This window comes from Neopsephotus bourkii, unplaced genomic scaffold, assembly GCF_033783945.1.
Source record: "Neopsephotus bourkii isolate Nb327-2 ecotype Australia unplaced genomic scaffold, CSIRO-AGI_Nbou_v1 NB_1016, whole genome shotgun sequence".
NCBI lineage: Eukaryota > Metazoa > Chordata > Aves > Psittaciformes > Psittacidae > Neopsephotus > Neopsephotus bourkii.
Genome location: NW_026901505.1, coordinates 3,261,779 through 3,276,155, shown reverse-complemented (window position 1 = coordinate 3,276,155; position 14,377 = coordinate 3,261,779). Strand labels below are relative to the sequence as shown.

General features: G+C 48.6%; 1 protein-coding gene and 1 long non-coding RNA gene across 2 annotated transcripts; one reads left to right on the top strand and one right to left on the bottom strand.

Annotated features, from left to right (window-relative positions):
- The first annotated feature begins 420 nt into the window (after positions 1–420).
- MSX2 (msh homeobox 2) lies at positions 421–6,628 on the top strand. The gene is made up of 2 exons (XM_061360282.1): positions 421–914; positions 4,571–6,628. The coding sequence occupies exons 1-2, from the start codon at positions 560–562 to the stop codon at positions 4,993–4,995; spliced, it is 780 nt and encodes a 259-aa protein (XP_061216266.1). The 5' UTR covers positions 421–559; the 3' UTR covers positions 4,996–6,628.
- A 5,218-nt stretch (positions 6,629–11,846) lies between these two features.
- Positions 11,847–14,143, bottom strand: LOC133215955 (uncharacterized). The gene is made up of 3 exons (XR_009726526.1): positions 13,781–14,143; positions 12,668–12,944; positions 11,847–12,511 (listed from the first exon to the last, which is right to left on the bottom strand). It is a non-coding gene; the product is annotated as an uncharacterized LOC133215955 (long non-coding RNA).
- Positions 14,144–14,377: the final 234 nt, after the last annotated feature.

Genomic DNA, 14,377 nt, shown 5'->3' with positions numbered 1-14,377 from the left:
GAACCGGGCCGGCGGCGAGAGGAGGCAGAGCCGCGATCTTCTAAAGTTTCCTCTTCGCTTGATGATCATCATCAGCCGAAATTACCCCCGCGGCTTTTTTTTTTTTCTCTTGTTTCTTTTCGTTCCTTGCCTTGCCGTGATTACAGCCCTGGACGGTTCCTTAATAGCGCAGCTCCGCTGGCTGCCCGTGTCATTAACTCCTAATTCATTTCGGGGGAAGGGGGGAACTCCCCAAACAAAATCGCCCCGAAAAAAAAAGAGAAGAAAAAATAATAAAAAGGAAAATAATAAAAAAAAAAGTGATTTGGCCCCGCCCCCCCGCTCCCGAGCCAATGGCATGACTCACCCCGTGACGTAAAGCCCCAGCGCGGGTTCTGATTGGTCCGTGCGGCGTCTACACTACTTCCCAAAGGAGGAAAGCGCCTGGGAGCCCAGAGGGGGGAAAAGGGGGGCGGCCCCGCAGAGTCTCACTCGCGCAGTCCCCGCGCAGGGCCCGGCAGAGGCGCAGCGCAGCGCAGCTCCCCGGGCGGCCCCGCTCCAGCCTCCCTCCGCTCCCGTGATGGCTTCTCCTTCCAAGGCGAAGGAGGTTTTCTCCTCCGATGAGGAGGGCCCGTCGGCCGGCACTGAGGAGCACCACAAAGTCAAGGTGTCCAGCTTGCCGTTCAGCGTGGAAGCCCTCATGTCCGACAAGAAACCCCCCAAAGAGCTACCGCTGCCTGCGCCGGGGAGCAGCACCGACGGGGCGGCCGTGGGCACCTCCAGGAACATGCTGCTGCCGGGCCACGGCTCCCGGGACGCGCACACCCCCCCTGGGGCGCTTACAAAAACCTTCGACACCGCCTCGGTCAAATCGGAGAACTCTGAGGACGGCACGTCCTGGATTCAAGAAGCGGGGAGATACTCCCCTCCGCCAAGTGAGTGCCGGGGGAAGTGGTGTCGGGGGCTAGCGGGCGGCCAGGGAGGGCAGGCGGGCACCGCTCCAGCAGGGAGCTCCGAGCATCGGACTCGGGCAGCGCGGCTGCCGGGGTGCCGAGCCCGTCTGTGGCACGCTAGACATATACATATATACGTATATACTATTTTATGTATGTATTCATAGCTATGCACGCGATTTTTATGCGTATGTTGCGTATTTCTTCATTTATATGTTGTATTTATATATATATACAGTTACATACTTGTATACCTGTGTATGTATATAAGCATGTAATGCTTTTAAAACCATAGAAAGTTCAGGAGCTACCAAGGACTAGCTCCCTTTCCTGACACACGGCTCACTGGTTGCCACTTCGTCCGTTTATGTTACCCCGTTGCCACGAGAATTAGGAGTTTTCCTCCCGACTCCAAACTTTGCAAAGCACCCTCTTAAAGTCGGGAATTGTTCCTTCCAGCCTTGCGCGCTTTCTGCGCGCCGGGTCCTGCCGCGGTCTCCTCTGGCAGGGGTGGTTGTTTCTCTCTCTCCTTGAATGCTGCCTGTCAAGTGTTCCCCGAGCTGGGCCCGATCTCTTTATCCCTGGATGTCTCCCGACCGTGTTCCCACCGCTTTCAGGACAGGCAATCAGTAGGTGACAGGTCACCCCTTCAGCCTTCGGGCTGTTGGAGCCGCGCTGCTGGGTCTGTGCCGAGCTGCGTTCTGCTTTCGGTGATAAACCTTTAAAAAAGAGGGGGGGGGGGGGGATAAATCAATTGCTTTTAAAAATAAAAATACATAAAGCTACCTACAGGAAAAGGTGAGATCCGCAGCCCGGCGGCACTAAGTTTTCTGCCCACCGCCAAAAGCCTTGGCCGCTGTACACCTGCATTAGCACATCGATTCACTGTTCTGCATCCCCAACATAACCGCTGTAAATTAAATGTATTTATTTAAGTCGGTAGCTTTACAGACGCTAAAACCGTTGAGCCGGACAATGTCGAAGAATTTGTTCCTGTAAACTAATATTCCGGGAAGGAAATCTAGCTCTACTACAACTCCCTTATTTTTTTGACAATCATTTCGATTTGGCTTTCAGCCACTTCCTTTCCTTTGCGATAACCCCGAATTAATTTGATTTCTAACGTGCTGGGAGAGAGCCCCGGAGAGGCCCCGGGAGAAAGGCAGCTTGCCCTTGTCATTCCCTGCGTAGCTCCTGCTTGCGATTTTTACCCCCAATATGCTGGAAATTGTGTAAAGAAGCGTGTGCTCCTACCCGGACCCCTCCTCTAAACTGCTCAAAACCCTAGATTTAGGCACGGCCTAGTCTTCTCCTGGTACATTTCTTTTTTCCCCTTCGGAATTCCTCCTTTTTCTTTATTCAGATCAGAGGTTCAGAGATCTGAAAAATAGCTCTGTACAGAACTTAGGCAGTTCAGGTCTGGTGTTTTCAGCGGGATTTGGGGTTAATAATGACGACTGGGGAAGGGAAGTCTTTAGGCCTCAATCATTTTTCCTTCTTTCCCCCCCACCCCTCCCCGGCCCTCAGCCGGTGTGACAGTGAGATGCAGTGACTGGTTCCCCTGCGAGAAGCCCGTCTGCCCGTGGAGGGTTTGACATTAGAAGCAGCTCCTCGATTTACTATTATTAATATTACAAGTAGGATGATTTGGGCAAAGAGCTGAGCAATACGGAGAGGGAGCTAAAGTGATGATTTTGTCCAGAAACGGAGGTTAACCAGGGAAGAGGGAAAAAAACACCAAAAAACTACTGAACCAAAAAACCAACCAAACCCAGGGAAACAAATCACTGCGGCGAGTGCTTGGGGACTAGCACGGGGTAGACGCAATTACGGGGTCTGCGGCGGCGACGACGGTCCCTGCTTCTTATCATTTTTTGGCAGTCCCTTGGGGGGTGGCGGGGGAAGAAGCCCATGAGGACTCGGGTGTATTCCCGTGGGGAAATTCCTGTCAGGGATTTAATGTAAAAGCGGGTTGTTGCCGTTCCTGCGCAGCAGCAGCCGGGGCAAAGCCCAGAGCCGGGGAAGTGCTGGGACGGGGCGCGATCGCCGGAGCCATGGGCTGCCTCGTAAATAAACCCCTTCCGGCCTGGATGAGCAGGAGCCCCTCTTAGCTGGGACTTTAGAGAGCTTCTTTTGGAGAAAAGGTTGCCTTTACAAAGAGAGTGGAAATACGGGGTGACCGGTAGTGAATTTAGGGTCGATTTAGTGTACTTTTAGTTTAGTGCAGTTTTAGGAGTGAACCAGTTGTCATGGTGAGCCCCTTAATTGTTAAAATGACTTCGTGTGATCTTAAGATGATATTTGACAACTTGTTTTCTAAGAGGACTTTATTTTTCGCTTTTAGTATCTAGAAGAAGAGTAAGAAGGGTTTAACTTCTTCCCGCTGTAGCTGTTTTCTCCCTCCCCTTTCTGAACTTCTGAACACTTTCCTTGTGGGATTAATTTTTAATTGCATGATAAGCACTTAAACAGCTTCGTGGTGCTGTCTGTGTTTAAAAAGAGCAAAGTGAAAGGAGCCCAGAAAACGCGACCTGCAAATACTGACGAGCGTTTGAAGCAGACTGCAGCATGTGTAAAATTTAGCAGCCTCTTAAGGGTGGCGTGTGTGTCATTTTTCTGGATCAAGCTGGGGAGCCAGGGTGACTTGTCATATGCCCCGAGAGTGATTTGGAACACAGCAAATAAGTCACGCTTTTCAAGTCAGCCGTATGCTTTTTAATTATTATTTAGCTTGCAAAACTATTAGTGAAATGAAAAGTTAATCTAAAGAGAAGTCAGTGATGTGCCATCCCGGGCACATGTGCCTAACCTGGCTGGGGTTACAAGGCAAGTACAAATGGTAGTAGGTTTCCTGACTTGTATTGGCTACAGATGCTCTAGTTATTGGTTTGTTCTGGGGGTTGTTTTGGTTTTGAAAAGGCAAAAGTCGTAATAGAAGAATGCTGAATGAAATGTGCACTGCTTTTTTTCTGTAAGGTTTCTTTATACTTGTTGAAAATGATAAAATACTCCTTGAGAAGTTATTAAGCAGAGGAAAAACTTGCTCTCGAAGAAGAAATTGCAAGAAAAATGTCCAGTTATCTAAACCACAAAAATAACCAGACCCACTTCTTCAGCTGACAGAAAAATAGCTAGGGTTGACTTGCTCTTGGTGCAGAAATTCTGAAGCAGAGCTGAGCTTGTCTTTTGTACTGCTGCAAGAGATTCTCTTTTGTGAATCTCCTGCTTTTACAGATAGGTTTGCCCCGTGCTTTGCTAGACTCTCTTCCAGTTCTGCAGCTGCCAAGGCAGCTGTTTTGTGTGCTCTAGACCCCTGTGATGTGACTCCTAAAGCGACCGGCTGTGTGTGTATCTGGGAATCCTTTGTGCCCTCTTTGCCTACAAGCTGTCATTTTGAAATTGCTGAGGAAAGATTTCACTTCCCAGGACATCAGCTCAAGTCCTGTGTATGCAAGTTTGGCCAGAAGGCTTTCCATAGCCACTTGCAAAAAGATCCCCTGTTTTGAGGGTATCACCTGGCAAGACAGTCCCTTCACATACCCCTCCCTCCTAACCCTAGCCCTCTCAAGCACAGCATCTCAGCCAGAGTACTCAAGTCTCCCTGCTTTTGTGATAACCGGCCTTTCCCTTCCTTGCAGGACATCTGAGCCCCACTGCCTGCACCCTGAGGAAGCACAAGACGAATAGGAAGCCCCGAACCCCATTCACCACTTCCCAGCTGCTGGCTCTGGAGCGCAAGTTCCGCCAGAAGCAGTATCTGTCCATCGCCGAGAGAGCCGAGTTCTCCAGCTCCCTCAACCTCACAGAGACCCAGGTCAAAATCTGGTTCCAGAATCGGAGGGCCAAAGCCAAGAGACTGCAGGAGGCTGAGCTAGAGAAGCTCAAAATGGCAGCAAAGCCCATGTTGCCATCAGGGTTCAGCCTCCCTTTCCCCATCAACTCTCCCATCCAGGCTGCCTCACTGTATGGAACATCCTACCCTTTTCACAGACCTGTGCTTCCTATCCCACCTGTTGGACTCTATGCTACTCCTGTTGGATATAGCATGTACCACTTATCCTAAGAAGATCAGAAAGACAAAGTGACAGTGAGACAGACTTCCTGCTGGATCATGTCCAACCCTGAGAAGGCAGTACCCCAACCAGTACTGGCCGCTCCTTCTGCACGCTTCTATTTGCCATCCTGAGTGTACGGGAGTTTGCGTTAGCAAAGCAAGGCATCCTGTATGCTACGGGTTGGGCGTCTTCTGAGAGTGCTCTGAGCACTCAGAGTCTGATCCTCAAAGAAAAAAAAATATGTAAAAACAGAAAAAAGGATAAAAAATTGAGCAAATGTAGGGGTTTTATACAGTGCACATAAAACTAGAATAAAAAAGAACGGGCGATAAAGCAATCTCATCTTATTGAGGCAAATATTTCCCAACACCTTCCTGATGGGGCCCAGCATATATTTAAAGTAAGAGGGGTGCAAACCCTAAACCCACACTCTAAGTTGCCTTCACTTAATATGGGGGCAGTGGGGGAGGGAAATAAAAAGGAATAATCAAGGATTTGTTGTTTGGGTTTTGTTTTTGTTGTGTTGTTTGTTTTTTTTTTAAAGAAAGCAGAGCCCTTAGCTAGAGACACCGTGTAAATAGAAACTAGACCCAGTAGAGCCTGAGTGAAGTTCAGAGCCAGCAAGTTCCTGCATTTCTGGGGGTAAGAAAAATTTTCACACCCCAAACCTCGACAAATGTTTGCAACAAGATGAGCATCGGGGCCCCTGAATGTAGAGCACAGCTTTATCCACCATTGGCTCCTGTAATGCCTTTATCTGTATAAATAGCTTCAGTGTTTGTAAAGCACTGGAAGGGGAGGTAAAGTGCAAGGGAGGGTTATTAGGCAGTCTGGTCTTTATCTCTTCCTATTGGCATGTTTAGAAATTTTTGGCTACAGCCAGGTAATCTTGGCTCTGCAATGCTCTTTGAAAACCAGGAGAGAAGGAAGGAAGCTTTCTGGGGAAAGAAGGTTGTGGGTTGTTTCCACAGTGGTGGTGAGCAAAGGATTGTGGAACACTTCTGGGAGATGTTTGGGGTTTTTTATTAGTATTTGCAACAGTCTGTGTTGAATAGAAGAACTCCTGAGTCTTCCTCTGCTTCCCTCACTGAGGATGCCAATGTGACTCATGCTTCAAGCCCTTCTTAGGAGAGATCCAAGTATCACAAACAAACAACTCTACTGGTAGAATGGTGGGGTGCCAAGAGACTATGTAATCTGCCTGTCCCCGTGGGAGCTCCCCAAGCGCTGGCAGTTTCTTCCCCAGGCTTCTCCTTATAACTATTGTATTATATGTATTACTTTTGCTAAACTTTGTGAGAAAGTTACTCCAAAGGCTGTGGAGCACTGAAGGCAGAGCTTCTCCTGGATTTATTTTCTTAGCATGTTGTTCTGGAAGAAAGAAAGAAACAAAACAAACAAAAAACAATAGAAAAATTTAAAAAGCCACGAGGTTTTGCTGGTTTTGGTTTGTTTTAACCCAGGCAGTGTTACCGCCTGGGACCCACTGTAGATGAACTTTCCCTCTCTCTCCTCCTCACCCCAATCTTCCATTATAGGAAAGTCCCTTTGAAAGGGATGCCTTGTACAATTTTATATATTTTATTGAAGATTTATTATTTCTTATCTCTTATTTCGAATTAAATTAAAAAAGAAAAAACATGTTTAATTGTGTGTGGGTCTCTTAGCGTTTGGAGTTCTTTAAAAGGTAACTTCTCTGTGTGTGTGTTTTGCACCGCTGGGTCAAGTTCAAAGGAATGTTTGGGTTGCCTTTATGATTATTTCCCCTTTCTGAATCTGAATTAAAGCCAAATTTGCAGCACATGAAGGTGAATTGCAAGTCAACAATTCAAAGTCAAAAGCCAAACCTTTTATGAGGTTTCCTTGTTTTTAACAGCCACTTTTAGGCGCCTCTGTTCTTTACAACCTCATACTCTGGTGATGTTTCCATCACTTTTCTTAGCTCGTGTACCTTTCTCTTTTTCTCAGGACTCTCCTTCTGAGTTGCCTTTCCATTGTCTTCAAATTCGTGCTTTAGCGGGTGGCTAGCCTCAACCCCTGCGGCATTTGCGGGTCTTGTCATACAGAGAAGATCTATCAGGCCCCTGCGATAGATGACTTTTGAAGGTCCCTTCCAACCCAAATTATTCTATGATTCTATGAATACTTCTGTATAGTGGTACTGCGGGGCTCCCATGGGCTGCTAACACATGGTTTTGAGAGCAGCCTCATGTGCTGCCCAGGGAGCAGGTGCCAGAGCGCTCACCCCTGCCTTTCTGGTGAGGGGGTCTGGAGAAGGGTTACTCGGATCAGAGGAGTACCCAGGAGGTCAGGGGTAGTTTACCATGTTACACCCAAGTCCCGTGTTACACCAGTGTAAATTTTGTTGTAGGAGGCTTGGAGTGAGGCTTGGCATCCCAGGTGGAGAAAAAGGGTGCGTTTGCTCTGTGGAAGCAGATGAACTCGAATGCTCTTCCAGTGCACGGAGGAGAGCTTTCCCGCAGCATCCCAGAGCGGATCGCTCTCCCAGCGGGCAGCTCCGCCGCCCGAGGGTGCACCCGGTTCCCCGGGTGGGCTGGGCAGCCGCGCTCTGCACCCGGCAGCTCCGGCCTCTGCGGTGCGGGGAGGAAAAATGAAGGGGGGCAGGACGCCTCCCGAGCTGGGCTGTGAGGAGTAGGCTGCGGCTCGGGATCCTAGGGCATCGTTCATCATACCCTGCTCGCCTCTCTCCCGGCTCCTAAATAAAACCCCTGTTAACCTTCCCGCTTCTCAACAGTAGGGAACAAAGCTGGGGGAATCTAATCGCCACGCAGACTTTTCAAATTAGCATTTACTGCCGCATAAAAACCGGAGACAACTGCTTCTTTCTGGAGCTCACTTTCTTCGAAGTGCTCTCATCCCAGCTCTGGGGCAGGGGCAGTTACCCCTCGTCCCTGCTCTCCCCGCCCGGTTGTCCGAGGGCTGGGCAGGTTATAAATAAACCAGCGGTACATTTTAACCTTCGGCATAAATCAGCTGTGTCAGGGATTACAGCTAAATCTTTTCGCTGGAAATTCTTTGAGCGCAGGAGCTTTGTGTGTGTTATGATAGATCCTTAAATGGATACAGATTTATTGCAGAACACAAGGGTGTTGAAGGAAAAGCTTCCAAATCTCGGTTACAACCTCTGTTATGGGAAAGACAGGACGGATCCATGACAGCATCCCCGAACTTGCGGATGGCATGACAATTCACCCTGCGCCCATTATTAACTTGTTCCAATTAAAGCCTTCAGAAAGGCCGAGTTAATTGAGTATTATATTTTATTAGGAGGGAGGTGTCAAGCTTTACTCATGAGACTTCATCATCGGCCTAATGGGAGCTGCCCCGCAGGCAGATCTGTAACTGAATAAATTACAGCAAGGCAGGGAAATCAGAATGCTATCATTAAAAGCGATACACTTACTGAAATTCCTCCTCCACTTTCGCAAGAGGCTGTGGAGGTGTGGCTTTAATTAGTTATTTTAATGCAAAGTTAAATTGTTCCCAAAGTATTTTCTGACACAAAGCAGATGCGATGATTAGAACTTGAGTGAGACTGAAAGGAGTTGGCATCTGTTCCAGGTACATCTATATATTTTAAATTCCCAATAGAAAGTGAAAAATAATTAGAGCAATAAATAATAAACACTAAAAACAACACGATAAATTATCCCGATCCTTAAAATCCCGACTTGCTGAACGGCGGCTCAGGCCAGCCGGGCACAGAGCGGCTCTCCCGGGACCTTAATTCGCGAGGTATGGATTTGTTGACATAAACAGTTAGGAATGGGCTTTCTTGACCGGCTACGGCCCAGCGCTCATTACCTAAAGCCACGGGCGCTCGGAGCCTGCATTTCATGTTGTCACGTTGCCTTGTCAAACCCCGGAATTCCTGTTTTTTACAGGGAAGGAGAAAAAACTCGCTGGCTGCAGCGCGTCTCTCAGCAGCATCCCCGAAAGCGAAGGGGTTTGATCTCCGCCGGGAGCCCCTCGGCGAAGCCGGGGGCAGCGGAGACCTCAAGGGCTGTACCGTGGGGATGGAGCCGCCCCTGGTCGGGCACCGGTTCTCGGGAAAGCTCCGCGCCGCGGTAGCACCGCTCAGGAGCGGGCACCTGCTCCGCTGATCTCGGCCCGGGGAGAGCCCGGGGGTACCAGGAGGGGCCCGGGGGTCGCAGCTCGGCTCCGGGCCGGGAGGTCTGGGTGGTTGGTAGAGTCTGCAGCAGCGTGTATGTGTGTAACCCCCCCGGCCCCGCCCGGCTCCAGTGAGGTCTTCTCGGCGCGGGCACCGCCTCACCGGGGCTGTGTGTACGCGCACACACATCGCTGTAGAGGTGAGCTGGGCATCGCAAGTTTCCATGCAGTGTTGTATGCATAGCTACAAGTGCCCGATGTGAGCACATCTTTTGAAGGGACTTGAAGGCATTTATGGGGTGAGCTGGGAGCCCACGGAGGGCAGGATGGGGAGCATGACACAGGACGGGCCACCCGTCCAAGGAGCGCCCAGCTCCCCAGGGCTGCGGAGGAGGCCCCAGGCCGCGCGCTCTTCCCTTCTGCGCGCAGCTCCCGCGCAAGGAGGTGGAGAGTCTGCGATGCAGCCGCAGTGGGTTCAGCTCAGGGCTGTTCGGACAGGGAACGTAACAGTTTTCTTTCTCCAAAGCATATTTCCCCCTCCGTTTATCCGCAGTTTAATAGCCCTGCGGACTAATTCGTGTCTCTTGCTCTTTAAATACATATATGTATATTAAAAAATCATTAAAAGGAAAAAAAAATCACAAATAAACATGAAACAGCACTCCATATCCTAACTGTATTTCTCTCGTGCCCATGATCAGTGACCAGCACTGTTAAAATAAACCTTTTCCCGGGGTCAGTTCTTGAAGTTCTCCCACTTTCGGCAGTGCCCACATCCTTTGCAGAGAAAGTCTGTCGAAATAAAACCAAAGTGGTTATTCTGATTATTTTTTTTTTTCCCTTTCCAGAGCAGGAGGTGAATGTTTTCCAGTGAAAAACATTAGGAATTTCAGGGAAAAAGCTCATTCCCTCACTGGGAAACACAGGAACGAAGCGCTACGCGGTTCACGGTCCCTTTCGGTGCCGGCCGGCAGCTCGGCGAGTGGGTGACTTCTGGGCTCGTTTTGCTGTTGAGCTTTTTAGGTTTGTTTTGAGTTGGTTATAACTTCTTTAGTTCCTCGATGCGTGTTTCCCACCGTAATCCATAAGGTATTTGGCGGGTGCTACCAGCAGTTCCCAGCTAGCTTCACGAAAGGAATAAAAATCTTTCCATCCATTATATTTCAGTCTTTTAACACCAGAGCAATTCTGTCCCTGCTGTTTTAGTGGAAATACCGGTCTATAAAGCTGCAACTGCGGTATATTTTAAAATGCTACCTTTTTTTTTTTAAAGGGGATTGGAATAATTCTGCTTTGCTTGGGAAGGAAAAGTCTCAAGCAATGTACGCACGATTAATGTTTTATAACACTGTTCAAGGAAATTAAAAACATTCTGTGATATTCTTACTGTAAAGGCGGGACTTTTCTGGCAAAATGCTCTGTATATGTATTTCTTAGATTGCTGTGTTTTGAATAAGTAAGAATCTCGTAAAGAAAAAAACATGTTCCTTAAAAGTATGCGCTACCCGTTTTATTAAACTGATCATGCCAGCGTTCAGCTCAAAGTTTGTTTTAAGTAGGAATATTTTCCCAGACGTGTAATGGATTGCTTGAAAACAGAATTCTTTGCTTTTTAATGACCTGTAATGGCCAATTCATTTCAACCGCGCTTATCAAGGTGCTGTGTTAAATAACAAACCGGTTCTTGAAAACAAAAAAGTCATAATGAAAAATAAGCAGTCAGAATAATCTCCCATCTCCGAGCCAAAAAAATGCAATAAAATTAATTTAAGACTGTCAAAACATCAAAGTTGAGAAAAGGAGCTGCTAAAATAATGTCTCTTGATAAGGAAATAATAAAAACACACCAAAAAATGTCTACTCAATAAACTCCACTGGATTTGGGGGTCTGTGCTATATTTTATTTGGTGATGAAAGCACTTTGATGTCACTGTATTCCAAACAATTATTATTATAATTTTAAACAACCTGGTGTTTTCCATTACTAACGGCTTACGCTTTGAAGTTACACCTCATAATTTCTTAAATTAAATAAATCATTTTAAGTTTGCACTGGGAGCCTTTTAATAGCAGAGAAAGGAATATCATTATCTTATTGAGAGGCAATTGCAGTGGCTCCAGTTTGGCTGTAGCTGGGGGCAAAGTGGTGCACTATAACAGACATACTTTATTAGCCTCCCATAACTCTTGAAAGAACATTTTTATATTTTCTTTGATTCCTCCCCCTCCCCCTCTTGTTTTAAAGCTGTCCCAACCTTTAATTACTGCCTAATATGAAAAGCATTATTTTTTAATGCTGTGTAATTTACCAGAGGCAATAGGCCAAGTTAACAATTGTTTATTAGGGTTGCTGTTTCACACAGGGCAAAGAATGCTGTTCCAAACCCAACTTTTCATGGGTGGTTGCACTAATTAATACAGTGTCTGAGACTCCTAGGGGGTTTTTAATATTAAAGCCTATGGGGCGGAACGGTTTTTAGAAGTCCAGCTCCTGCTGACGTCCTCCTCCCCTCCCCAGTGATTTCTGCTGCTTTCAAGCTGTTTTGATCCGAGGGAAAAGTCGGCGGGCAGGAGGGGAGCGCCCTCGGAGCCCCGGGGGGGGCGGCACCCCCCACCCCGCCGAGCCCCGGCGCCCGCCCCGGCCTGGGGCGCTGCCCGCCGGGACCGGCTGCCCCCCGCCCGGTGTCGTCCCCCCCCGAGGCTTTCCCCCACTCCCCTCTCTTTGATTCCTCCCGTCAAGTCGCCTTCGCTGTAATTTAGGAGGAGGCGGGCGGTGCCGGCGCGGTGGCTCCGTGCGCAAAGGCGGGATCCCCGGGTCTGGCACCGTGGAGGCGAGGCGGGTCTGGGAGCTGCCTGTACCCCCCCCCTTCCTTCTGGTGCCGAGCAGAAACTAGGCTGCTTCTTGGGGTGGTGTGTGTCCTGGGGGTGCTGCTCCCGAGATTTTAACAGGGCTAATTCATCAGACTGTCACGGAGCATCGGCCAGCTCAGAAGAGCAGAGCTGCTCCCTCTCCCAAGCCGGTGACTCGGAGCATCCCTGTCCCCCCAAACCCTGAAGCGGCCGGTGAGACCTCGTTTCCCCGGCACTGGCGGGGATGCTGCAGGGAGGACCTCTCTCTTCCCACCGCGTCCGCTGCTCCTCCCCTACGCAACAAAAAGGAGACACGGGACATCCATCAGCTTGATAAATGGGGGTTACTCACTCCTGTTCTCCCTCCTAGTTTATTTTCTTAAACTACTGGGCAAAAAGTGTAATGACGGAGCGGACAAACACAGTAACAAACAGACGACAGCTTTATGGATGGAGCTCAGCTCCGAGGGCTGAAGGGTGTTAAAATCCGAGCTCCGCCACTCTTGCCCATTCTCACTCCAGCTCAAGTCATTTCAGCCCAAGCTGGAGAGAATAGGGAAAGGAAAAAAAAAAAAAAAAAACCAAACCCAAAAAAAACCCAATTCCACACCCCCCCCCCACAAAAAAAAAAAAAAAAAAAAAAAAAAAAAAACCACCGAAAAGCAGCCTTGGCTGAGTTTTAAAGGAGGAGACACTTACGGATTTATTTTATGGGCTGACCAGGACTGTTCTCCCTGCTCCCTTTGCCGTTAGCTCAGCTCCTTTGCTATTTTTCATGTTGGGCCCATGCATTTCTCCTCCTTTCTCCTTAAGCCTTTCTCCTTTTTGATGTAGCGAGTCAATTGAAGAATGTTGGTCTCGGTTATCAATCACCCAGCTGGGGCTTAAAGGGCTCGGGCTAATCAGATTTAATTGCTCATGTAGCGCCACTCCTGCCCTGGGCCACGACCGACTTGCTCAATTAAACCCCAAATACCTGCAATCAATAAATAAGGAATGACAACACGTTTAAGGGATTTATCCAGCAAAGGAATTGAACTGGAAACAGATTACAACAGAAAAAGGCCCCTTTATAATTAAACGTACACCTCTTAGAGAGGGGAAAGCTATGTTGGCGGGGGGGGGGGGGGGAGGGAAGAAGGGAGAAAGGAAAGATAAAAAAAAGAGAGATCTTGTTCTCTTTGCCTGAGGAAAGAAGAAATGCGGGCTCTGCCTTCGGAGAGGCCGTTCCCGATCACTTATCAGGTTATTTACAGCCCGGTAGACCCGGAGCCCTGTGCGGGGTCGGGACCGGAGATGTAGGCAGTGCCTCCCCCCCGCCCTGGGCCTTCCCCCGCCTTTCGCCACGGAGTCAGTTCTCCCCTCACACGAGTATTTTCTGTTGAAACGCCTTGGCTTGAGGCGTCATCTTTTTTGACGACCTGAAAATGTTGGTCCTCATCTCCTTAAAAAGAAAGAGAAGGAGGGAGACTTGCTTCGCCAGCCTCTCCTTTGGAACACAGTAGTAACTGACTGAGATCAAATAACACTGAAAGTGCATAAATAATCGCTTTTGGCACATTTGCCATTCCATTATTATTATTTAAAGAACTGCTTTGAAACTGACAGATGCAAAAGCGTCTGCAATTAATACCAAAACATATTACTTTGGACCATCCAGGCATGCTCTTGACCAGGGTTTCCGCATCAGCAGCTGCTGTCTTTTACTGGGATTAGGTTGTAAATTCACCCTTTCAGCAGATCTGCTGTCAATGTTCATGGAAAGAGCAACGAAAGGAAAGGAATTGGAGGAGGGAGAAGCTGGCCGCTAACCTGGAGGAAGCCAAGCAAGGTGCTCCTGCTCTGAAGTCACACTGCACAGAGGTGGATGTGTCAAAGTTGTGAATTGCAGACAATTTTGCTTAGCTCCAATTCCAGTGCCTGAATCAAGGCCATTAGTGGCTCAGATTGCTCCCTCCACTCCCTGGCGCAAGTGACCCTCCAAGCTGGGCAAAGAAACCATCTGGGACCATCAGGTGTCATTTCTTATCCCTAGTCCCAGGCTTCCAGGGCTGGAGCTGGTACCATCCACCCCTGCCCCAACACAGCAGCTCAGGACAGGATTTGAGCTGGGTGAATAGGTCACAGGGGATTGTCCATCTGGGGAACTCCTCTCCCTCTTCATACCCCATCCACTGAACAGCTCAGCTCTGAGCTTTGCTCTGGTTAAACATAGAATCATAGAATCATAGAATAGTTAGGGTGGGAAAGGACCTTAAGATCATCAAATTCCAACCCCCTTGCCATGGGCAGGGACACCTCGCTCTAAACCCTATCACCCAAGGCCTTGCCCAACCTGGCCTTGAACACTGCCAGGGATGGAGCATTCACAATCTCCCTGGGCAAAAACATGTCTGCTAATTACTGCAC

Excerpts from the sequence above, each read along its gene's own strand:
- MSX2 (XM_061360282.1), top strand. The coding sequence starts at position 560 with ATGGCTTCTCCTTCCAAGGCGAAGGAGGTTTTCTCCTCCGATGAGGAG. Across the intron at positions 915-4,570 it reads GAGATACTCCCCTCCGCCAA|GACATCTGAGCCCCACTGCC; the intron begins GTGAGTGCCGGG and ends CCTTCCTTGCAG.